This window comes from Trichosurus vulpecula, chromosome 1 (assembly GCF_011100635.1).
Source record: "Trichosurus vulpecula isolate mTriVul1 chromosome 1, mTriVul1.pri, whole genome shotgun sequence".
NCBI lineage: Eukaryota > Metazoa > Chordata > Mammalia > Diprotodontia > Phalangeridae > Trichosurus > Trichosurus vulpecula.
In genome coordinates, this window is record NC_050573.1 from 543383728 (window position 1) to 543410652 (window position 26925).

Below are 26925 nucleotides of genomic sequence, written 5' to 3' on the forward strand. Positions count from 1 at the left end.
ATTTAAATAGACATTCATACCTCAGAAGCATTTCAAACCATGAGAGGAGCAACAGTGGATAATGAAAACACCGTCTAGGCAACAGTAGTTGAGGTTGAGTTTGAATCTGTCTCCTCTGAACCCAAAGAGAGTGTTGTTTACACTGTACTGTATCCTCCCTCAAATATTTCTTCTGTGACATGGTTTGAGAAGCCCATCAAAATATTCTAGTCACCTTCCTTTGGATTCTAACTTGCCAATATACCTTTTAAATTTTGAATCTTTCCAAAGTATGATATATATCCATTTTAACTGTTGGTTTCAGAATTCCCTCTAGAGATATAGATCATTGTTTGTTTTTAGCTCATTTAAATTGAAGAGTTGCCAGAGAACTTGAAAAAAGGTTAAGTGACTTAACAAAAGGTCCAGAATATCAAGGGAATTAATGAAAAGAAATGCTAGGGAAGGTGGCCTAGCCATACCAGATCTTAAATTGTATTATAAAGCAGCAATCATCAAAACTACTTGGTACTGGCTAAGAAACAGAGTGATAGATCAGACACAGTAGTCAATGATTATAGCAATCTACTATTTAACAAACCCAAAGACCCTAGCTTCATGGGATAAGAACTTGCTATTTCACAAAAACTACTGGGAAAACTAGAAAAGAGTATGGCAGAAACTGGGCATAGATCAATGTCTTACACTGTATACCAAAATAAAGTTCAAATAGGTACATGATTTATATATGAAGGATTATACTATAAGCAAATTAGGGGAGCAAGGAATAGTTTATCTGTCAGATTTATGGAGAATGGAGGAATTTGTGACCAAACAAGAGATAGGGAACATTATGAAATGCAAAATGGATAATTCTGATTATATTTAATTGAAAAGTTTTTGTACAAACAAAGGCAAAGCAACCAAGATTAGGAGGGAAGTAGGAAACTGGGAAAGAATTTTTACAAGTAGTGTCTCTGATAAAGGCCTCATTTCTAAAATATATAGAGAACTGAGTAAAATTTACAAGAATAGAAGTCATTCCTCAATTAATAAATGGTTAAAGGGTATGAACAGGCAGTTTTCAGAGGAAGAAATGAAAACTGTCTATAGTCATATGAAAAAATGTTCTAAATCACTATTGATTAGAGAGATGCAAATAAAAACAACTCTGAGGTACCACATCACACGTATCGGATTAGCTTACATGATGAAACAGGAAAATGATAAATGTTGGAGAAGATGTGGGAAAGTTGGAACACTAATTCATTGTTAGTGGAGTTGTGAGCTGATCCAACCATTCTGGAGAGCAATTTGGAACTATGCCCAAAGGGCTATAAAAATGAGCATACCCTTTGACCCAGCAATACCACTTCTAGGGCTGTATGCCAAAGGGATCATGAAAATGGTAAAAGGACCCACATGTACAAAAATATTTATAGCAGCTCTTTTTGTGGTGGCCAAGAACTGGAAATTGAGGGGATGCCCATCAATTGGGGAATGGTTGAACAAGTTGTGGTCTATGAATGTAATGGAATACTCGCACTATAAGGAAAGATGAATAAGAGGACTTACAAAAAACCTGTAAAGACTTATATGAACTGATGCTGAGTGAAGTGAGCAGAGCTAGGAGATCATTGTACTCAGTAACAATCACAGTGTGAGATGACTGACTTTGATAGACTTAGTCGCCCTTCTCAGCAATGCAAGGTCCTAAAACAATTCCAAGAGACTCATGATGGAAAATATCATCTACATCCAGAGAAAGAACTATGGAGTCTGAATGAAGAGAGAAGCAGACTATTTTCTTTTTGTTTTGTTTTGTTTTGTTTTTTTTCTTGTTCATGGTTCCTCCCATTCATTCTAGTTCTTCTATACAACATGACTAATGTGAAAATATGTTTAATAGGAATGTATATGTAAAGCCTATATCAGATTGCATGCCATTTTGGGGAGGGGGGAGGAGACAGAGGGGAAGAAAATTTTAAACTTATGGCAGTGAATGTTGAAAACTAAAAAAATTATCTAAAAGAAACTTTAAAAAAAAAGTTAAGTGACTTGCTTATGGTCACAAAAGTAGCAAATTTTGGAGGTGGGGTTTGAACCCAGATCTTCTTGACCCCAGATCAGTTAATTAACTCATTATACTAGACTACCTCTCATAAATTGTCATATACTAGGTTACCTTTCATAAGTTTTCATATGCTAAATCTTCGTAAATTATCTCCCTTGACCCACATAATAATCCCATGAAGTAAGTACCATAAGTATTTACTATTTTACAAATAAAGTGAAGTTCAGGAAATTAAATTAATTATTCATGGTTTCACAGTTTAATCTGAATTATTAATATTTTCTCCATTACTTTCTTAAGTCCAGGCAACCAACAAAACAATAAATCAAGGCCAGATCCGTAGCATTTGCCAATTTCCAAGTTGCAAATGCTCACACGTGAAATTTAACAATTGGCCCTTAGATGCTGGTTGGAGCTGGCTCCAGCACATCTCTGCTTTGAGAAATTCTAAGCCATGCAATATCACTAGAAAGATACAGAGTTTTTGTTTCTGGGTGTAGAACTGATTTCAACTGAAAGAACAGGCCACAACCAGAGAAATGCAGACCTCCGAAGTACTGAAGATTGGTGAGAAGCTCTATGAGGGTAAAACAAAAGAAGTCTATGAATTGTTGGATAGGCCTGGAAAAGTCTAAAGACCAGAGTACAGCAGGCAATGCAGCTAGAAAAAAATCACCTGATGGAAAAGCTACAGTCTCAGAGTTACCAGCTGTATTTTCAAGTTGTTACAGGAAGCAGGTATCAAAATGGCTTTCACCAGAAACTATGGTGAGACAGCTTTCATTCCACCTCAACGTGAAATGATTCCAATTGAATGGGTACATAGAAGAATTGCAACTGGCTCTTTTCTCAAAAGAAATCCTGGTGTCAAAGAAGGACATAAGTTCTACCCACCTAAAGTAGAGTTGTTTTTCAAGGATGATACCAACAATGATCCACAGTGGTCTGAAGAACAGGTTCCTGCTGCAAAATGGTGTTTTGCTGGACTTAACATAGGTCAGACTGAAGTGGATATCATAAGTATATCATGGATACCACACAGGCTATTTTTAAAATACTGGAAAAGTCCTGATTACCTCAGAACTGTACACTGCTGACATGAAGATTGAATTGGGTGTTGATGTAACTACAAAAGAAACTGTTCTTACTGATGTCATTGATAATGATTCCTGGAGGCTCTGGCCATCTGGGTGATAGAGCCCAACAGAAACACAGTCCTATTAGGACCTTAAGGAAGTAACTCCTGAAGGCCTCCAGATGGTGAAGAAAAATTCTAATGGGTTGCAGAAAGAGTGAAGTTGCTTTGTAAAGTGAAAAGTCCATACAGAGTTGTGGCATTGATGAGCTCAACTTCTGACCTTGGTCATTGTGAAAAAATTAAGAAGGCATGTAGAAACTATGGAATTCCCTGAGAACTTTGAGTACCATCTGCCCATAAACAACCAGATGAAACTCTAAAGATTAAAGCAGAGTATGAAGGATATGGTGTTCCTACTGTATTTGTTGCAGTGGCTGGCAGAAGCAATGGTTTGGGACCAGTAACGTCTGGTAACACTGCATATCCAGTAGTCAACTGTCCTCCCCTTACACCTGATTGGGGAGCTCAGGATGTATGGCCCTCGCTTTGAATGCCTAGTGGTCTTGGCTGTTCACCTGTACTTTCACCTGAGGGAACAGCTCAATTCATGGCCCAGATATTTGGATTAAATAACCATTTGGTATGAGCTAAACTTCGAGGAAGCATATTAAACACATGGGTTTTGTAACAGCAATGTAGCTAGCAGTAGCTGTGAAGTGTAAGACCCAACAAGACCAGCAACAAGAGCTGCCAGCACAGGTTCTTTGATCTGCCTTCTCTAAGGAAAGCAACTGTAAGGGGTTAACAATCTCACTTTAATCAAACATACATATGTCATTCACTTAGTTCAGGGGGAAAAGCCAGCACCCTGAACTTCAGAGCAAATACAAACAAATTACAGAGACAATAAAAACAGACCAAATCGTAATTCATAGTTACCAGAGAAGACCCAATGGATCTGGATTAGCAAAGCTGGGGGGATAGTTACAAGGGCTTCTCCAGAGTCTCAACACTCCTTCCATGAGTGAGCCCCAAAGGCAAAACGCCAGCCTCTGAGTTTATATACCCTGTTCAAGGTCAAAGGGTGTCACAACATGCGACTCAAACAGACGTGACCTAAAAGCTTCTGGCCTCACAAACATGCAACTCAAACCCATGTAAACTAGGCTTTCCCCTGAGGTAAGCAGGTCATCAAAGACTCCTGATTTAATCAAAGAAACAAAGGCCGGACTCATCAAGGGCACTTGATTAAAAAAGTGCTCCAAAAGAGAAAGCAGTAAAAAAGTCCCATCTTAATTACTGATGCAGTTTTCTTGAAGCAGGTGGATAAGAAAATTGGAGAATGTAATTTGTAAGAAGAATGCAGTGCATTTTTAAAAGTGGAAAACAAAAAGATTCTAATTTCGCTTCAAAAAGCATTACCAATTAGGCAAGAGAAGGGATCATTCTAAACCAATCACAGAAAAATACTAACACAATTTCTAACTTGGCTTTATGTTAAAAGAAAGAAGGAAAGAAAGAAAGAAAGAAAGAAAGAAAGAAAGAAAGAAAGAAAGAAAGAAAGGAAGGAAGGAAGGAAGGAAGGAAGGAAGAAGGAACGAAAAAAAAAACCATTGTACATTCCCTAAAGCAATCCAGCCAGCTCTCATTCTCTTGTTCTATTCAGGATTTTCATTGTCTATTTGTTAATATTAAATATAAAATGAAGATAAAATGCATATAAAAGTTAAAGGCAGAAATCATCCTTGTTCTTTAATTAGAAAGGAAGAAACTACCATTTGGAGTGTAAACTAGCAACCTGTCTTTATTTGGGGGAATCCAAACCTCCCATTTGATTGGTGTAGGTAACTTCCAAGAAGAAAACTCCTCTGCCAGTGGAGATCTGGGAATGCTGTAGGACATTCGGTCTAGAAAACTGCTCAGGGGAACGAAGAGGGTAAGTGGGCTATTCAGGGTCACAAAGTCAACATGAAAGAATTGGGTCTTCCTGGCTTCAAGCTCAGCTTTTCAAAGCTTCACTGTATCGTGCTGCCTCTGGAGTCTAACATAGAAAGAAACTTAAATGGACTTTCTCCAGCTTGATAAATTCAGTGCATGTATTTACCCATTACCCTGTTTTGCACATGTGCATTGAAGATAAGTGTTAATTGGAGCTCTGAAAACATAACAAAGGAACAAAAATGCCCATTGGGTTGCTGTGCTTTTGAAATTTTCAATGAATATTGATGATCTCCTTTGACACCTGGTATAGCTTCTTCCACCCAGACAGCCTGCTATATACCAAAAGCTATATGCCAGGAAATGGATTTTGTGTTTTAATTTAAGCAAGGGTTTGTTGCACATATATAATGCATGCCATGCCAATTAAAAATGCTGCAGATTGTGTACAGATATGCTTCCGCTCTTAATAAGCTTCACACTTGTGAATACAGTTCATTCTAGATAATAGTTACATCCTGAATCAATACTCTTGCATTATTTGCACAAAAAGAGAGTAGACATGTATTTTATACAGTCTTTTTTCTTCTAATCATAATAGTACTTAACAAAGTGGTCATACATTTTAGTATGTAAAATAATACCTAAAAAGCTAGGTGGCTCTGTGGATAGAGTGCTGGGGCTTGGTGTCAGGAAGACTCATTTTCCTGAGTGGCCTCAGACACTTACCAGCTGTGTGACCCTGGGCAAGTCACGTAACTCTGTTTGCCTCAGTTTCTTCATCTGTAAAATGAGTTGGAAAAGGAAATGGCAAACCACTCCAGTATCTTTACCAAGCAAACCTCAAATGGGGTCACGAGGAGTTTTGAGGGGTCATGAGCAGTTTTGTTCCTTGATGAAGGCTAAAGAGCCATATCTACCTCCATGTGTGTTTCAGTCTCGATGATATAATATAAGGTATATATTCTAGTGCGGCATCCTGAAAGTTCTACTCCAAGGTCTCATTATTGTAAGCAGGTGACCCTGGCTTCTTGAACGCCACTGGAAACACTCTGAGTATGGTACTGGGTTCACTTTCTGAAAATCAGCCTACCTACGTACAGAAAGGCCAGTCTCCAGTAGAATGATGCAATTCTTTGGCCAGAGCAGCCCATGAAGCACTGAAATGCAAAATGTTTCTATTTGGAATTGAGATCCTCTGTTGATAGAGAGAATGGAGGTAGATGGTATCATGGGATTGAGGAGAAGTTTTGGAGCGTGTGATTGATGGTCACTTAGGGAAGAATAAGGGAAAGACCAAAACAGAACAGTTGAGATTTCTTTTTTGGAGAGGGGTAACAGACCTGGGATTTTATCGACATAGGAAACTAGTAGGGGAGAAAACTAAGGCAACTAAACTGAAAATTACAGCCTTAACAATGAGGCCCAGAGCAGTGAGAGGGAAAATGACTTGCCTAAGGTCACATAGCCATTACCAGTGAGAAGTGGAATGTAAATCTAGGTCTTCCTGAGTCTGAGGTTGGCTTCTTTATCAATTTGACTCTGCCACCTCTTCAGTGGAGAACAGAGAGTAGAGGTGGTGAATTCAGTCATCACAGTTGAGTGATCAATTGAGATAGTATGTGTCAAAGTGATGGGGTGCTTGGGTACTTGTGCTTGGACCCCAATTCCAAGACCACATTTCTCCCTAGCTTCAAAAAACACTATCCCAGACAGTTTTCTCCCCACCCTAAGGACACTATGCCTAGCAATAACTCATGAGTGGGCCCCAGTAAAACAAACTATCTTTCCCCATCACAGGAAAAAGCTGACCTCTGAAGAAATTCTCCTGTAAAAACAGGACTATCTTGTAACCACAGAATTATCATGTATTGATTCTCAAAGTTATCGTATACAATCCAGAGCAGTGGTGTGATTCAGGCACAGGTTTGGTAGAATCAGTATCTAATTTTAGGTTTAGTTCCACAAACTGGTTGTTAGCGGGGGAAGAGGCTGCACCCACCAAGTCAGTGGTGGGGGTGGCCCACTGACCCAGAGATTAAGCTACAGACATCAACTCTCAAAGCTATCTTTCTACAGATGTAACAGCCCAAAGATGCACCCCTTAGAAACCCCTTCCCCTGGTTTCCAGTAGTGAATGACACCAGTGACCAAGATTGTAAATTATCACCTATTTATCATATCTGCCATATAATCTACTATTTTTCCTATATAAGCTTTAGCATCATTCCTGTTAAGTGGCAAGTTCCTTAAGGAGCTCTGCCCACCATATTGGCATTAAAATAAACCTTTGCTACCTTGACTTAAAGAATGCTTGAGTCCATGAATTCATTCCAGATGACCCTGTCTAGTACTTCAGTCCCTGAGGGGTCCCTGGACCCCTTAAACTGCTCAAAATACTTTGAAAATCTTAAAGTGTGACATAAGTTATTATTACATATAGTTATTGTTAAAACATAATGTCAATTATTATTATAAGAAGCAAGATAGATTGTTGTTTGGGCAGCTAGGTGGCCTGGAATCAGGAAGAGTTCAAATCTGGCTTCGGACACTTACTAGCTGTGTGACCCTGGGCAAGGTCATTTAACCTTGTTTGCCTCAGTTTCTTCATCTATAAAATGAGCTGGAGAAGGAAATGGCAAATCACTCTGACATCTGTGCCAAGAAAACTCCAACTGGTGTCATGAGGAGTTATTCAATCTCTATGCTACTGCTTACTATTTATCTAACCTTGATCAATTCACTTAATCTCTCTTTCTCTCAAAATCCATAAAATGATGGCGTGGGACTAGATGTCTTCCAAGGTCCCTCCCATAATTTTTAGAATTATGATCAGTTATCATTATACAAATTATGTCTTCTTTCTGAGGACTAGTCTTCCTAAGTATGGATAGACTTGTCATCTCTAGCTGGTGTGAATTCTTTGACCATGGCAGCTCATGAAGAAAGAAAAATACAAAATGGCCCTTGGTCTTGTGCGCCCCCTTCTGCTTCTGTAATGACAGTGGTAGAGTGATGGAAAGGAATGTAGAGGTTGTTAGGCAGCATTCAGCTCTTAGACCATATATGGTTGTGAAATTAACTGTTGGTACTCTACATATGAGATCCATGTCCAGCAACCACCAAGTCAACATATGACCAGAGAGTAGAATCTTATCAGCATTCACATTCTCCTGAAGCCAGGAAACATAAAGTCATAGTTAAACAGGATCACTCACAGGTTCTCCTTGGAGAGGCAAAGAAAAGAATTAGAGGAATTGGCTCTTATCTTGGATCCTAAGCGGGGTAGAAAAGGGAACAAATATTAAGCACTTACTGTGTACCAGGCCCTGTGCTAAGCACTTTACAAATATTATCTCATTCGATCCTCACAACAACCCCTCAAACCTACCTGTGAGATAGATGCTATCATCATCTCCTTTTTCCACATGAGAAAACTGAGGCAAACAGGGTTAAGTGACTTGCCCAGGGTCACACAGCTACTGAGTGGCTGAGGCCAGATTTGAACTCAGGAAGATGAGATGAGTCCTGATGCCAGGCAGGGCCCTTTATCCGCTGTACCACCTAGCTACCTGGCCTGTGATCTGCTTCCAGAACTCAGCTGCTCATTTATTTCATCCTTCTTTCTATATGGTCCATAATTTATTCTTATGACTGTCACTTCCCTTTCTGCCCAGATTGACCTTTATTCAACTCGCTGGGCTTTCCCACTCTGGATCCTGGATTTACTCACATAACTGTTTTTTTTTTAATGTCTGATGCTATTCTATGCCTTCCTGGCTCTTACCTATCTTGTTCTATTTAAATATTTTAACCTTTCCAGAGCCATAGTCCAACAATTGGTCTGACCCCCACCAAGTCTTCTAGATCTTTCTTGCTTCAGGATTTCTTTCACTTTGATGTTAATTACATTTTGTGCATTTATATAGCCTTCTGAATCCTTGGTTTTGTTACTGGCTCCTTCATTAGATTTTTGTTTCTTCCGGAACTTTGGGGTGTCTCTATACTGCTATCTTTGCTGTGCTGTGGACACACTCTTGGGGGTAGCTAGGTGGTGTAGTGGATAGAGTGCTGGGTCTGGAGTCAGGAAGACCTGAGTTCAAATGTGGCCTTAGACACCTTTAGCTGTATCACCCTGGGCAAGTCACTTAACCCTATTTGCTTCAGTTTCCTCATCTGTAAAACGAGCTGGAGAAGGAAATGGCAGACTATTCCAGTATCTTTGCCAAGGAAATCCCAAATGGGGTCATGAAGGATCCGGACACTATGGAAACCATTGCAACAACAACAAAACAGTACTTTCTACCCGAGACGGTTTAGTGGATTTACACAGGTAGTTTTTCTTACCCCTTCCCCTTCCTTTTCAGTAACCATCATACAATTCACAAACATAATAATCTCTCTCCCTTTTTAGACTTCACACTGACACCTTTTCACTCTTCTAGAGTATCGATCCTGTAATATTTTATGTAATAGTCATTTTTGTTTGTCTTCCCTCTAGATTGGATGCTCCATGACTACAAGGACCGTATATCTTATCCATATTTCACCTCTCTCCTACTTTCTAGTCCAATTTTCTTCTCACAGTAGATACTTAGTTATTACTTCAACACTATTTTAGAAACAAACCAGTTTTAAACACACTATGGCAATGTGACGCAGTGAGTAGAGCACCGGCCCTGGAGTCAGGAGGACCTGAGTTCAAATGCGGCCTCAGACACTTTGACACACTTACTAGCTGTGTGACCTTGGGCAAGTCACTTAACCCCAATTGCCCTGCCTTCCCCCCTCCAAAAAAAGAATTTAAACTTTGGGGCAGCTAGGTGGCAGTGAGTAGAGCACCAACCCTGAAGTCAGGAGGACCTGAGTTCAAATTTGACCTCAGACACTTGACACACTTACTAGATGTATGACCTGGGCAAGTCACTTAACCCCAATTGCCCTGCCTTCCCCCCTGCAAAAAAAAAAAACAAAACCCAAAAAAACCCAAACAAACAAAAACAAACAAACAAACGAAAAAAACAAAATCACACCAGGGGAAGAATTCCTCAACTTCTCTTATAACAACTGAAACAGAAGGGTTGTCATGCCAGCCAGCTCCACATTCTGGCATATTAGAATGTGATAGAAACCTTGAGGAGACAGGATGGCGAGTGTAAGGAACACCAGATTTGGAGTCAAAATGGTCCAATTCCAGTTCTTTGTTCTACTAGCTTTGCGACTTGGACCAAGTCCCTGAACTTAGTATCCACATTTGTAAAACGAGAAGGTTGGAACACTAGAAAGTTCTTTGGACTCTAAAAAATTCCGTAACCTATATTTCACAGTTGAGAGAATGGACAAATCTAAGATCAGGTACAGTCTGGCACTGTTCAGGATGATGCTCCCATTCTCTGTTCTGACTTTGTTCCAGTCCCTATAGCTTTTGCTTTTGAGAGTTGGGGATAGTCCGGGGCTGTCAGCTCCTTCCCCGCCCCCGGCAAAGGAATTGGGTGTGTCTCCACCAAGCCGCCACCCAGCTGCTGCTGTCTATTCCAAAGCAGTCAAAGCTAAGAGTGCCTCTTTCCGCGCCAGCGTCTCTTTCTTGCTCTTTCTTTCCCCTTCGGGCCCCACCATGCCCCGTTTCACTTTTCCCCCGCTCCTGCTGCTTTCGCTGCTCCTGTGCCTCTGGTCCCATCGCTTGACCGCGGCAAACGATAGCGGGGACACCAATGAGTGCGGTCAGTGCATCCCGGAGAGCTGCGAGCCCTTGAGATGCAAGGCTTCGGAGCTCTCCGTGAGGGACGACTGTGGATGCTGCGAGCAGTGCCTGGGCGCCGAGGGCGAGCTGTGCGGGGGCAGAGGTGGTGCGGGTCGGAGGCGCCAAGCCCGCTGCGGCCCAGGACTAGTCTGCGTGAGCCAGTCCCGGGAGGTGCTGGGGGCTGCGGCGTCCCAGGAGCATCTGCCCGAGGAGCTGGAGGGCACGGGACTGTGTGTGTGCAAAGAGGACGGCGCGGTGTGCGGCTCGGACGGCCGTTCTTATCAGAGCGTGTGCGCCCTGCACCTGCACAGCTGGGTCTCGGTGAGGGCTGGCCGCGAGCGTGTCCACAAGGCTCACGATGGCGAGTGCAAGTTGGGTGAGTCCTGTAACTGACCGAGCTAGGGGATTCTGGGCGAGAAAGGATGGAGGAAAGAGCGGGCGGGGAGAACCTGCCACGCTCCCCTCTTACCCCCGTGTGCGGCAACTCTTAACTGAATCCCTGACTTACAAAAGAAGGGGGTGGGAGGATGTCGGGGCGAGGTGGTGGGGGGGGGGGGAAGAGAAAAAAAGACAGGTATCGGGTTCTGTCACAAAGTCCGGAGGTGGTCCCCTCGCCTGATCTCCTGGGCATGGCCCTTTCAGACCAAAAGTCCAGAAGACCTGCGGATAGAGAAAAATGCAGGAACACGAAACTCATAGAAGGCTTCTTCCCACAGGGTTTAAGTCAGAGCTCGCCTTCTTCTCTTCCCTCTCCTCCCCACGCTTGAGTGTCTATTGACAAACTTGCCAGTGGGATGGAAATGCCAGACTTTAACGGTTTCGACAAATTTCATCGTCTTTTTTGTTTTTATTTTTGAGTTGATACAAGAACTCATTACTTCGGTGTTTAGATTTCCGTAGGGATAACGGTACAGTAATCCTGAATGACCTATTGGCTTCTTGCTTAGGAAGAATTGTTCATTCTCGGTTCTGGGTCCTTGCAGGCCAACCTCCCCTTGCCCCTCTCCCTCTAGGGCCAGTATTATATCGATTCCTTTTCTTGGGAAGCAATGACTTCTGTTACTAACTGCGGTCCTTCAACATTGCCTACCGCGGTCTTGGGCTAAGAAAACCTCGTAGACCTGAAAGGGTTTGTTTGTTCTGAAAATTAGGATTTTCTCCCTAAATGAAAGAAGTAAATGTATATAATATAAAAATAACTTCAAAAATGTGCACATCTAATTCCTTTTGATCCTGTGTATTACTCTGAAGATAGATCGATGGATTAGGAAGATGTGATGGATAAACAAAGAATGCTTGGGTAAATTGAAAGGGATTGAAGAAATCAAAAGAACCATGAGACAAAAGAGATACTCAGGGAATGAAACCCTGTAGTTCTGTTGCATTGTCTGTTGGGGGGATGCCTTCTTCCCACTCAGGGGCCCAGCTCTGGACTCAGACAGAGTTGATTTTGGGAGAGCCTGACCCCAAAGAAAAGGGATCAGGCTTTTCTCTCACTCTCTGTCTCATTATGCCCAGACCCCAGAGTAAAACTACAGGGAAAATCTCTAAAACCAAGCCTTGAAATGGCCCCTGTTTAGGTCCCCCACCCAAGATTAACAGAGACCTCCCTTAAAAAACCTCAGTATACAAAGTAGATCAAGTACAGCACAACTATTTATTTCCTCCATTCAACCCATTACATATAAAACAGGCTAAAACATCTTAAAAGTTTAGATAGTCCTAGTTAGTACTCAAGATGTTAAAGAAACAACTTAAGTGTTATTTTTAGATTAATTTCTCTTGCGTATCTCATAAACAGCATTTCTCAACAATTAATCCACAAGAATTCATCTCAACGGAGAAACAATATTTTTCAGTACTCTGCTCATTAGATAAAAAAGAAACATTCACCTTTTCTTTGTTTAAGACCTAGAGCTAGAACATACTAGTAACCTAAGACAAATACTTCCTCATGGAAGTAACATGGTCTTAGTCTTAAAAATGTAAGTATTGAATAAACCTCATAATGAATGAGGTGGTGAGGTGTAGTGGCTAGAGTGCTGAACTTGTAGTCAGGAACATCTGGGTTCAAATCATGTCAGACAGTTACTGTCTCTCAATCCCTGGGCCTCAGTTTCCTCATCTGTAAAAGGAAGGGGTTCCTGCTAACTCTACATTTATGATCTTATGATAAGAAGAGTTTCAGTGAAGTAGTTTGAGGCTAACTTGATCCTTCTCATGCTTAGCACTGAACTGAATTCCAAATCTGTTAGGAAAAATTGGTATCCTCTTAAGGAGTAGTGTGATATATTGGAAGAACACTGAACAAAATTCTCAATTTAGCAATTAAACTCCTTCATGATTTGGCTCTAGCTTACCTTTTCGGATTCCGTTCACGTTATGTACTCATAGGTGGCACAGTGGATAGAGTGCCCGTTCTGGTGTCCAAATGTAGCTCAAACGTAGCCTCAGAAACTTACTAGCTGTGTGACTCCCCAGATAAGTCGATTAACCCTATTTGCCTCAATTTCCCCATCTGTAAAGTGAGCTGGAGAAGGAAATAGCAAACCACTCCAGTATCTTTGCCAAGAAAACACCAAAAGTAGTCACAAAGAGTCAGACACAAGTAAACAACAACAACAAAGTTCTATCTTTCCCTTCCATCCCTTTGCATAGACTACCCCCACCTCCAAGTCGAATCTACTCCCTCCTCATCTCTGGAATTCTTAGCTTTCTTTAAGGCTCAGCTCAGGTATCCTCTCTTATTGCACATCTTTTCTAATCCTCCTAGTTTTTAGTATATTCTTTCTTCTCAGATTTTGCATTTACACATACTTACATGTTCTTTCCCCTATAGTAAGATATAAGCCTCTTGAGGGTAGGGACTGTTCTTTAGTATTCTCAATTCCTAGCGCAAGGCCTGGAACAGGGCTGGCAAGTTTAATGCATGTGAACTGGATTGTTGAAATAGAGTTAGGAAAGATGATTTCTAATCATAGATTTCATAGTCATTAGTTGAGTAACCAATAGCAAATAATCATTCCGAGCTTCTTTTTTCCTAGTATGCTGTAGTGACTAAAGTAATTGATTTGGAGTCAAGACATCTGGCTTTAAATTCTACCTTAGATGCTTACTAACTGTGTGAGAACAGGCAAGTGACTGAACCTCTCTGAGCTTCAGTTTCCCTGTCCTGTGTAACAGGATTAACAATAGCATCTACATGACGGATTGTACTGAAGGTCAGATGAGATAAAGTGTATAAAAGCTTTGTAAATCTTTTAGTGCTTATGTAAATGTGAATTGTTATTAGTATCCATAAAAGGAAGATGACAATAACACTTACTTTCCTCACAGGGCTGTTGTAAAGAAAGTGCTCTCTAAACCATTAAATGCTCCATAAATGTCAGTTATTATGGGAGTGCAGTTCTACATATCATCAAACTGAGGAAACTGAAGAGGCTATTTTAAAAATATAATATTAGTGCTATGAGGATCAAATGTCACCCAGGGGTTTATGTTTTCCATTTAAAAATTGCATATTTCTCTCTAGAATTTGTCAGAATTTCTCTTTTGCGTGGAAGCATATTTTGTTGTACTCCATGACAGTTTTCTGATAGGAGCAAGACAAAAAATGCAGCCAGAAGGGTCATTTTATAGACCAGTAAGTACCTAATTATATGTTGACCCAGAGCAACCATTTACTCAGCCATAAACAGCAGGAACAGTGTTTTAACAGCCCCCTTTGGGAGGAGGGTTGAGTGAAGAAGACCTGAGCCTGAGTAGCAGATGTTCTGCTACCAATATCTTTAATAAAACTGTCCCTTCTCATTTGCATGTTAATTTTTTTTTGAAATGAGGACATCAGTTTTTCTATAGTGGAAAAAATTTAAGGAAACATTGATTTTGCTTCTTCTTGTCTGAATAAGCACCATTACACAGGGTTATTTCATTCATGATAGACTGACATCAAAAATCTATTTTCAGGCTTATGGAATGATCACTACCCTCTCTATATTTTAAAATTTCTTGAATTGTATATTAAAGCGTCAAACACTGAATCAATGTCCTCTTTAGTTGATCTACATTTGAAATAAAATAGTTGGACTACTTTACAAAAACCCAGGTTTCTCTGGAACACAGTTTTTAAAAAGCTGTAAAATCTAAATCCTTATTTTACAGTAATAATGATGATGATGATGATAACAACCCTTATCTATACATCACTTTAAATGCTATTTAGCACTTCACCTATGATAGTCCTGTAAGTCAGATGGTACAAATATAATCTCTATTTACTGGCAGAGGAACTGAGGTTCATAGAAATTAAGTGATTTGTCTATTTTCAAACACTGAACAAGTGTCAGATCCAGTATTAATATTGAGGTCTCCTAATTCCAGTTTTTTACTACTCTTCCTGCAATACATTTTGCCTCCCTGAACTTAACCTCCCTCCCCAAATAGGAGCAATTTGGAGAGTAAATGGGAAGGCATTGGTGTGTTGAATTTTCTAAATTATAAATATTAATAAATTTAAGTGCTTTGTTATAGGGTCATTGTCTGGAAAGGTCATCTTTGCCGATACCCAACACCTAGTAAAAACCCTAGATATTCATTGTGAATACCTGATAACGAACAGGTCTAGGATAGCTTTGGAGATGACTGGGGTTGATGGGGAGTGGCAGGTGAAGAAACAAAATGGATGTCAGAGGATCTCATGATTAAATAAGAATAAGAAGAGAATGAATTAGTTATCGACTTTACAGCTAGACCTGAGCTGGAAAAGCTGTGATGACTAGAAATTTAATTAGATGCTATAACCCAGAAGAAACTGAGTTGGAGACTAGATGAATGGTGACAATTGTATATATTCTATTTATCTAATCCCTTCACCAAAAGGAGCAGGGCGATTTGCAGTTGTCCTGACCTATATCTGACTACTAGACCCAGATGGCTCCGGAGAAGAAAGTGAGGCTGATGACTTTGCACGGCCCTCCCTCACTTAAATCCAATTCACTTGCAAGTCATGGCATCTACTTCCTGATGTCATGGTACCCTTTGAGAACAAAGGACAAACAGTGGCAACCAAAAGGAAAACAGGTATGAATGCTCAGTAGACTCAGCATCCTAGATCCCGTAGAGTGGTAGTTAGTAACTCAGGTATAAAGAAGTGTGTCCTGAATAGGAAAGGAAATACCTATTGAAAGGTATACAACAGGCAGGGAAAGTGTGCCCCAGTGCACTCTCTGGAAGGTGGTAGCAAAAGTGCACTAGCCTTAGATATGTATCTGGAAGAGATCTCAGGGGCCATCTGCTTGAACCCTTTCATTATACTGTCAAAAGACAAGATAAAATACTGAATAAAAGCTAGTAATAGTCAAAGCATTGTTGTGGTGAAATTGGTTGAGGGAATTTGCTCTGAATCTAACGAGGAAACTGAGGTGAAGAAAAGTTCAGTGACTGTGTCAAGGTCATGTAGGTAGTAAGTATCATGATTTGAACCCAGGTCCTCTAAATATAAAGTTAGTGTTCTTTTCACTGTATCATGTTGACTATACAGGTCTTTAAAGAGACAGAAAAGATTCAAGGCAAATCTTTCACCACAGGAGCACTTTAACTGTAATTAGCTTTCATTCAGTTTTTTATGTTATCTTTTCCTAATTAATACAAATTAAACAAGATAATGTTGATTTGAATCTCACCTTCTGTGCTAAATATAATACTCATACATTTAATTAAACATTTATCTATGTTCTAATGGGGAAAGTTTTTTTGGTTAAATTTCAATCTCTAATGAATCTAATTGTAATTTTAATGCTTGAAAAATTGAATAATTATGAAGTTTATTAAGGTATGCCATTTGGTTTCATTTGAATTTTTTTCTCACATCCCACAAAAGAGTCTTCTCTGATTCAGCATTTAGAGTGATAGTTTCTCCATTGCTGGCATTGCCATTCCAAAGTAAATTTCTGTTACTTCTTAGTGTAAAATTTTATGTCGTTTTTCTTTGTGTACTTGGAGCTAAAAGACATGGGCATAAATCCTAGGATTGCTACTTACAAGCTTGATAACCTTGAACAAGTTACTTGAGAAAGGTCAAATTCACTTTCCTGATTCCGTATCCAGTTCACCTAGTTATTCTTGCAGTGGAAATAGAGCAGGCAGAGTTGGTTGAATTTAGAGGTAGTTGGTGGTTTAGTGGATAGAGTTCTGTCCCTGGAGTCAACAAAACCTGAGCTGATATTTGGACTCGGACATTAGCTATGTGACCCTGGGCAAGTCACTTAAACTCTATTTACCTCACTTTCTTCAACTACAAAATGCGAACAGTAACAGCACCTACCTTATGGGATTGTTACGAGCATCAAAGAGATAATGTTTTGCAAAAAGCACTTAGCACAGTGCCTGAACCATAGTAGGTACTGTAGAAATACTTTCCCCCCTCCCTCCTCCCTCCTCCCTCCTCCCTCTTCCCATTGAGGTGAAAGTCTTTCAGTACACCTGAAAGAAGAGATAGCTGCTTTGAGGGGCAGCTGTCTCTTACAAAACTTCAGTGAGGAAAAATATATAAAGTATTTATAGTATATGAAAGCATTCATACATATGTACTTTCATATAGCTTGAATGAGGTTATATTCATGAACAAAAACCATTTGCATTTACCTGCTACAATTTATCCCATTTATGGTTTTTCTAACAATGCATCCATCACAAATTGTGAGGTCCCTGGGGGTAAGAGGAAGGCCCTTTTTAATGGAAGGAAAACAAAGGTCTTCCTATCATTCTTTTCCAAATTCCTCATTATAAAGAGGAAATTGGAATTTTCTTTTCAGAAATATCTAATGAATTCACCCTGAGGGGCTTCAGGTTCCAGATTCAGCTCAGAATGAATACTCTCAGACTACAATATTGCCAATTATACCTTTACTAAGACCATCAAAGAATACAGGAACATTATTGACTAAGAGTACAGGATGAAAAAATTGGACTTAATAGCAAATGAAGTTGGGTATGGCTCCCCTTGCCTCCCTCTGTCGTTCACTGAGGCTTGTCCTAGGTCTCGATAATAGCAATAACAAATGGCAAGGGTCTCTGCAGAGGTGTGCCACCACTCTTGCAAAGCTAAGGATGAGTTAGAGCAGCTAGTGCTTTGGTGAGATAGTACATTTCTAGGGTATGGGGATGAGTAAGTCAAGGTATTTTTTTAAAGCAGTCCACTCCTTCTTTCAGTTATCCCTGCCTCCTTAACTTGGTTTTCTTGCTAATCAGGACCCACGTGGATGCAAAGGATAAAGCTTAAAGACAAAGCTTGCTGCACTCTGGTCTTTTAAAGCAGTACTTTGTTCAGGTCTTCAATCAAATTGGTTAGCTTTTCTTGTCAATAAATGAGGGATAAGGGGCTACCCAAAACTGAATAACCCTCTGATTGCTGGGTAGAGAACAGCTTAGTGAAATCCTTAAAGCCTCATCACTAAAAGGTTGGTTACTAGCTAATAACTTTCTTTGGCCAAGAAAATCATGAAATAGTCAATTAAAATGGAAGATTTGCATCCTACATTTGTAGATTGAGGTCCCATATTGATATAGCCACAGGGTTTTAGAGTTTTTGTTGCTTCCCATAGGCAAAGAGAGGCCATGTGGTCTAGTGGACAGAAAGTCAGCTGTGTGGGACAAAAACCCAGTGGCTCAAGTAAAAAAAACAGAGATGTCTCGGTTTCTCAAGGTAGAAAAAAAACAGAAGCTTTATTTGATCAAGTCTCAAGAATTGGGCATCTCTCACTACCAGGGCGGAGATAGCAGTGAAGAGAGGCAAAGGGAGGGAGGCAAGCAGGGAGATATATACAAACAATTGTACAAACAGTTCTAAGAAATCCCACCCCAGAGGCTGGACCCTCGTCCCCATTTGCAGAGACGAGTGGCCTCACAATCTAACCAGGAATAAGTTTTACCCAATACCAGCACAGAAACTACAGAATTACCTTATAGGGAAACTTTAATGTTAAGATGGTGGTTTGTAAGTAGGCTAGGGGAGGGGGAGAGGGGAATATCACCTGATTTCCCCGAAATCATATGGTTTACAGGAAAACGAAACTTAGGCCTGGTGAGGTTCACATCCTAACTAAATTTGTACTATTTCTATTTGAATATGGCCTTGCTTGAGTTATTCATAGGGAAGCTTTCACAATCTTGTATTCTATTCACAGCTGAGGTGACATCTATAAATCTAAAGAAGAAGGGGGAGAAAGACATTCCTAAAGGCTAAATAATCAGATTCCCACAGACCCAAATTTATCCCATTTCCCTTTTCTCTAAATATTGATTCTCAAACATTTTAGATATAAATACATACATACATATATATATATACATATATGTATACACACACACACACACACACACACATATACCCTGTGAAGTCTTCACACTTTATTCTCTCACTACCTCACACACAGCCTTGGAGCCACAAAGACTTGGCTTCAAGTTCTGACTCTGATACTAATGGCTATGTCACATCAGGCAAGTCACTTAACCTCTCCTTGCTCTGGGTTCTCTTTAATATTAGAGAAGCAGACCTGCTTCCTTAGAGGAAGTTCCTCACCACATGTTCCTTATAGTAATGAAATGGATCCAGAACTTCCACTTTATTGACAGGTATGTACTGTTGGTCCATTTGCAGAAAACCTTTCACAAACCCAGGGAAACGTTTTAGGTTATTCAAGATCACCTGATTTGTCAGTGAGTGTTGAGGGGCCAATGAGATTACGGTTCGCCTTAGAATGATAAAGCTAACAGTGAAATATTTGAAAAGTGTGCTTTGGTGACTTTGAAAGGCTAAGAAAGGTAATGTTACTCGTTCCTTATTGATTAGGAATTTGTTTAATCTGTCTAACTCAAGTCAGTGCTAGTAGTCCTCATGGCTTTGACTCCTAAGTTTCTTTGATTTTTAGGACTGTTGTAGATAGCTATGCTGATGGTCTTAGGCTAGAGTCACTTAAATGTGAATTTGTTCATAAATCCTTTGTGGAAGGTTTGCATTTATTCTCAACATAGATCTTTTTTTTTCCTAGTGCATAATTTTCCAATGTAGTAAGTCTGCAGAGTAACATGATATAAAAAGTAATTGGCTTTTTCATCTACTACTACTACTACTACTACTGCTACTGATGGGTGGGGATGGGATCTGAACCCCACAAAAGGAAAAGACCAGGTCTTTGGTATCTGGACCCCAAAAATGAAAAGCCCCTGGACTTTGCCATGTGGTCCAGGTCCCTGGCATTCTCCTGGGGCACCTGGCCCTTCCGGGTCCTTCTCTGTTACCTCCCAGTCACCCCCCAGACTACTTGGCCACTCCTAGGTCCTTCCTACAGTCTTTCTATATATGAGGCCCATCTATGCCCCCCATTAAATTGCTCAGATTCTTTAAGAGTCTGGCTGTGGGAAACAAAAGAAGGTATTCTGTTTCCACAGGATTAAAACTACTCCAAGCTTTGAGTGAAAACAGGATGTAAGTCAGAGTTAACTGGTTCTAATCAGAGCTGTGACCTAGCAGAACCAGGCTTCTGATTAAGTAAAAAGTCAGAAGCTTGTACACATACTTAACGAGCTGTTCAATGGGGAACATGACAAGGAGGAGAACATGAAGTGGGTGGTTCAGGAGATTGCATTTAGCCAAGGGAGAGCAAGGGGGAAATATAAATTGGTAACAGAGCATAAAAAGGCTGGCATTTATCTGAGCAAGCGTACTCCATTAGAGAGTTACCCATTCACTAGGAGTGTCAAATAAATGTAAAGTAAAACGAGAACCTTCCTGGCTCCGCAATGAGTATTGTGCTTTCTAGAGTGAGCATGTTTCTCACATGGCCGATGCTCAGATTCTTAAAATTTGGCCAGTGGTGTGGATTCCTAAAATCTTGCCCACCCAGACCAGTGTTCTAATAAACCTTGTCTTTAATTGAAAGAAGGCTTGGGTCAAATTCATTTGAGGCAGGAACCAAGTTGCTTACCCTTGAATTTTGGGGTCCCCACACCCCTAGACCTCAACACTACCACTACCACTACCACTACCACTACCACTACCACTACCACTACCACTACCACTACCACTACTACTACTACTACTATTCCTACCCACTAACATTTATATAGTGCCTACAATTTTTCAGGCACTGTGCTGAGCAATTTCTGATTATAATCTCATTTGACTTTCACAACAACTCTAAAAGAGAGGTGTTATTTTTATCTCCATTTTACAGATGAGCAAACTGAATAGGTAAATGACTTTCCAGGGTCACATAGCAAGGAAGTATCTGAGTCCAGGATTTGAACTCAGGTCTTCCTGATTCCATTAGTGCTCTGAGTGAGCCAAAAGTTGTTCTTTCTAGCTTTATCATGCCCTAGTCCTACTGTGGTGGGAAGCAAGTGTCTCACCCTAAATTTTCCACAATACAAATCATATGAAGGGTGGTGTGTGGCAACTTAATTTAGTAATAATAGTTCACTTTTAATTTTTTTAACCTCAACCACATTGGAGTAAAAACAGGGACTTTTTCAGAATTTGCATAAATTCTCTATAAACCCTTCAGAAAGAAAGGTAGCATTAAAACCATCTGCTTGATCTAAAGCTGAAATATAAAATTAGGCTATTAGCATTTCCAAAAAATTCTGTCAAATGATATGACTTTTTTTTTTAATTTAAGAACTGGTAATTGCTTCCCACTCTATTTATAGGTTGATGTTTCCGGTTTGGACTCAGTTTAAAGTGCAGTGTCAGATATATAAAAGCAGATGAGTAGATAGGTTTCTTGGCCTTTGAGATCTCCTTCCTGAGGAGGAAAGAGCCTGGAAAGAGGCCTGTAGAAAAGATTTGTGGCATCCTGATACCTTACTTCCTGGTTCTGGCTGTTGGTATCATATTGCCTTCTCTGTAGTCCAAAGATAACAAGTCATTTTGCATGTGAATAGTAGCAAAGTGAGTGCCCTTTAGAGTAGTATGTTTTTTTTTTTCAATTATATGACTTGTTTATTCTAGGAGGAAAATCCATCTGATTTTTTTTTAACTTTGCATTGAATTAATTTATACACTAGTCAAGTTGTGGAGAAGAATTATGACCAATGGAATGAATCATGAGAAAGAAGAGACAGAACCAAAAAAAAAACCCCAAAAACAAAAACAAAAGAGAAGAAAAAAGGCGAGCATGTAGTGTGCCTCAATCTGCATTCAAACTTCACAGTTCTTTCTCTGGATGAAGATAGCATTCTCCATCGTGGGTCCCCTGGAGTTATCCTTGCACCTTGTGTTGCTGAGAAGAGCGAAGTATGTCAGGGTTGGTCCTCACGGAATCCATATATCTGTGGCTGTGCACAACGTTCTCCTGGCTCTGCTCCGCTCACTCAGCATTATGTCGTGTAGGTTTTTCCAGGTTGTTATGAAGTCCGTATCATCCCCATTTCTTATGGCACGATAGTATTCCATTACCTTCATATACCACACCTTGTTTAGCCATTCCCCAATTGATGGGCATCCCTTTGATTTCCAGTTCTTGGCTACCACAAAAAGAGTCGCTATAAATATCTTTGTACATATGGGTCCCTTTCCCTCTTGTGTGATTTCTTTGGGATATAACCCTAGAAGTGGTATTGCTGGGTCAAAGGGTATGAATATTCCTATGGCCCTTTGGGCATAGTTCCAAATTACTCTCCAAAATGGCTGGATCATCTCACAACTCCACCAGCAATGTAACAATGTTCCAATTTTCCCACATCCTCTCCGGCATTTATCATCCTCCTGCTTTGTTATTTTAGCCAATCTTACAGGAGAGATGTGGTATCTAAGAGTTGTTTTGTTTTGCATTTCTCTAATCAGTAGTGATCCAGAGCATTTTTTCATATGCCTATAGATAGCTTTAATTTCTTCCTCTGAAAACTGCCTGTTCATATCCTTTGACCATTTCTCAATTGGGGAATGGCTTGTATTCCTATATATTTGGCTCAGTTCCCTGCATATTTTAGAAATGAGGCCTTTATCAGAGATACTAGTTGCAAAGATTTTCTCCCCATTTTCTGCTTCCCTCCTAATTTTTGTTGCATTGGCTTTTTTTGTACAAAAACATTTCAATTTGACATAATCAAAATTATCCATTTTGCATTTTGTAATGATCTCTATCTCTTGTTGGGTCATGAATTCTTTTCTTTTCCATAAATCTGATAAGTAAACTATGTTTTTTTTAAAGGCAGTTCAGCTTCCATAGAGATTTCTCCCACCCACTGAGATGATAAACCCAGTCAAAAAGGGAATCTTGATTGTATTGAATATTTTTTAGTAAGATTTTCATGCAAAGCAGGGTTACTTCTAATTCTTCTTTTAGTGGTTTCTTTATGTTTTCCTGAGAGCTGTCTGAGCCCCACAACTCTCCTGGAACTGTCCTTACAAAACGTTGCCGGTATCAGCTTCCTGATTGCTATTTCATTACCTTTTCCTTCCGTCTTCATTTTTTTTTTGCACCCTCTCTCAGGTACCATTCTTTTGATTTTATTTTTAAAATGTTTTGTTGATTCATTTTGTTTCTAAATAATAATTTCCAGATACCCTCTCTAAAAACAAAAACAAAACCAGAAACAAAATAGTTAAGCACAATCAGCCAGTCCTGCAACTGAGGCTGGCAGTGAATATGGCATTCTGCACTCACAGTCCCCTACCCTTCTACTCAGAGGTCCCTTCTTGTGGAACTGATCTCTTCCCTTGATTTCTGAAATAATCCATGTTCTTGATGTTGCGCTCTCTTCTCCAACTATTCCTTTTCAATTTTTATTAATAACTTCTCGTTTTCTCTTGCTATCAAACTATGGATATTCCTTTTGTTCCCTCTTCCCCGCCGCCCCCCCACCCCTGCCCCAGCATTTCTGTTACCTTGGCTTCGACTTTTGACTCTATGCTTGTGAAAAAGTTGTTTTATTGCTTTATAAAAAAACAACTTCATATTAAGTTTATTTGAATATTATGTTTTGGGAAGAGACATAGTCCCTATAAAAGAAGAAAATCTATAATCAAAGCAGGCTAATCCTATATGTGCCATAAACCGATAGATATCTGGACGTTAGATATGGGGAGGCAGGAGCCACAAGAGAAGGAGGAAAGTGGGTCAGAGGACCAAGAAAGGTTCATTGTTTTGGAAGGAGAAAACTCTTTCCAAAGACAATGATGAGCATTTATTCTGCTCGTGTCCAGACACACGAGATGACTTTGATGTTTGTCTCTTTTCGTTTTGGCCATGCTATGCAGAAAGGGGAAATAGAAGTCAGAAGGGAAGGGAGGAATTACTTTAGCAGAAATGAGGGGGAAGCTGAGAAAGCAGTGGTAGTTAAATCTCTGCCCAAGGCTATGAAGAACCCGGTCTTTCAACTCTCAGTGAAACTAGAGCTGAGCTGAGGACAAGCTTGACAGCTCCCAAATCCAGTAGGTGAGAGCAGAGAAGCTGGAGGGAATGGTTAGATCATCTTTTTAATTAGACTAAATGGAAACAGCTGGCAGCCATTAATTTTTGATGCCAAGCTACCTTGAAACCCAAAAGCAAACTGGAAGAGTTTTTTTGCAGGAAAAACTTTTGGCTTCAAATTAGAAGATTCAGAAGAAATTCTAGTTAAGCTTGGTGGGAAAATAATCTTGAGACTAAGAATTATTGAGAATAGTTAAAATGAGATCTTGCTCTAGCTGTATTTTTGTAAATATGATAAGTAAATGTTTATACCTAATGATTTTTGAGTCATCAACGTCATAGTCGGTTCAGCAAACTACAGTGAGAAAAGCACCATCCAGCCATATTTGGGTAGGCCAAGGATGGTAGAAAAAAGCATTAGACTGGAATTTACAGGACCTGGGTCCTCCTGGTTTTGCCACCAACTAGCTGTGAGATCTTGGGTGAGTCAGTCAACTCCTTTGGGCTCCAATCATGTCCTTTAGAAAATTATAAAACTTTAGATTAAAAAAAATCTGAGGTCTCCTTCAGCCTGAATAAGCTGACTTCTTGTGGCTCTCTGAGCCTCCTACAGAACCTATAGTTTGTACCACGTAACCTTACAGTGTCTTAAAGTGACTGCTATTCATATGTATATGCCTGTTGTCTATACTACTTATTTTTACAATTCACAAAATCATAGAATTTCATACTTGGAAAGACCTCAGAGGCAAGTTGAAGCCTATAAAATATTGCCAATGGACAGTCATCCAGAGTTGGCTTAAGGACCTTAGTGAGGGATACTCTATTAGTGCTCAACCAACCAAACCCACTGTACTTTTAGACAACACTCCCTTTATTTTATTTTTAATTTGAAAAACATGAAATAAAATTAGGATTTACAAATACATAGTAGAACAGAAAAAGAGGATTGTACATGAAACTCCCCCTTTTCTCTTTCCTTCTTTTCTTCCTTCCTTCCTTCCTTCCTTCCTTCCTTCCTTCCTTCCTCCCTCCCTCCCTCCCTTCCTCTCTCCTTTCTTCCTTCCTTCTTTCTTTCCTTCCTTCCATCTTTCCTTCCTTCCCTCCCTCTATCCCTCCCTTCCTTCTTTCCTTGCTTCCATTCCTTCCTTTCTTCCCCCCTTTCTCCCTCCTTCCCTTCCTTCTTTCATTTACTACCCCTCCCCTCCCCACTTATTTACCTCCAATTAAAAAAAAAAGAGAGAAAGAAAACAAAGCCCTTGTAACAAATATGTATGATCTAAAAATAATTCCCCCATTGGCCCAGTCTGAAAATGTGTCTCATTTTGAAATTCTGCATATTAGTCCATCACTTCTTGGTGATGGGTAGCATTCTTCATCATAGGTACTCTGGAATCATATTTGGTCATTGTGCTCACCAGAGACCTTTGTCTTCCATACTTGTTGATTCTTACAATGTTGTTATTGTATATAAATTGTTCTGCTCATTTCACACAGCATCAGTTCATACAAATCCTCCCGGGTCCTAAGACAAAAATATCTATCATTTTAACTGTTCCTTCCAGCTTTGTGTCATCTACAAATATGCATTTCTTTAAACAACACAGGATGGAGTGCAGACCTCTGAGGCCCTTCACCAGAAATCTCCCTTCAAGTTGACATTAGGCTATTAATAACTGTTCCTTGGGTCCCTTGCGCTACTTCTTGATGCAGCTTTGTTACACCACTCCCTTTTCTAGATATTCATTAAACATCCCTTTCAATAACATGCTTTAGGAATTTTTTCACCAGTAATCAAAATTCAGTGGGCCTGTTGTTTCAAAGTGCATTTTATTCCATTAAAAAAATACAGACATCTGCCCTTCTCCAATCCTCCTACTCTCCATAATTTTTCAAAGGTACCTTGTACCTCTCGGTAATCTGAGAGTTTTTTCATTTGTGCCTAGTAACTTGAACTCATCAAAGCAGCTGTGTGCCTTCTTCCTATTTCCTTTTTTATTTTTGGTATCAACTTCTTACTAGAGAAGTTGCATCTCTGCAATTTCTGGTTCTTTGAATACTTTTATTGTTGGCTACAGATTATTACTGTATTAATTTCACAGTATAAAGGCAAATTTGAGACAAAGGCTGATTTGGAATTATCACATTCTGAATTAATGGACTCTAAATCAATGAAGTTTTATCATAACTTGAAACCGCGCACAGGGAATCTGGGTTTATTTCTTCAATATCACTTTCCTGAGATGGTTCAGCGACAATGGCCAGAGTCTGAGATATAAAATTAACTCCAGTGGATACAGGGAATTGGAGTATTTAATTTTATAACATGTTTGAGACATCTAGGTCTTAATCCCTTTTGGCTTGATTATAAGAGGAGGTATTAAAACTGCATGCCTTGCTCCTATTAAGTGAATAGAAATAACAGAATCTCCTAGTTAGAAGGGACCAGATGGCATAATAACCAAGCTGTATCTGAGTAAGATTCTTTAATACACTCTTCATGAGAGGTGGTCACTTAGCCTCTGCTTAAAGACTTCCACCAGTGGGAAGTACGGTGTACTGAAAAATTCTGGTCTTGAAGTCAGGAGAGACCCATATTCAAAACCCAACATTTACTGGTTGTATGATCTTGTACAAGTCTTTTAAATTCTTTGAGCCTCAGTTTCCTCATTTGTAAATAAGGGTAATAATATAATGAGAGACA

The 26925-nt window shown here is 39.8% G+C and overlaps 1 protein-coding gene and 1 pseudogene across 1 annotated transcript in view; both read left to right on the top strand.

Annotated features, from left to right (window-relative positions):
• Window positions 1–2592: 2592 nt before the first annotated feature.
• LOC118841555 lies at window positions 2593–3819 on the top strand (annotated as a pseudogene).
• A 6864-nt stretch (window positions 3820–10683) lies between these two features.
• IGFBPL1 (insulin like growth factor binding protein like 1) overlaps window positions 10684–26925 on the top strand; it is a 58035-nt gene continuing 41793 nt past the window's right edge. The window contains exon 1 of the mRNA XM_036742138.1: window positions 10684–11185. Coding sequence (XP_036598033.1) covers window positions 10684–11185 — 502 coding nt within the window. The remainder of the gene's footprint in view (window positions 11186–26925) is intronic.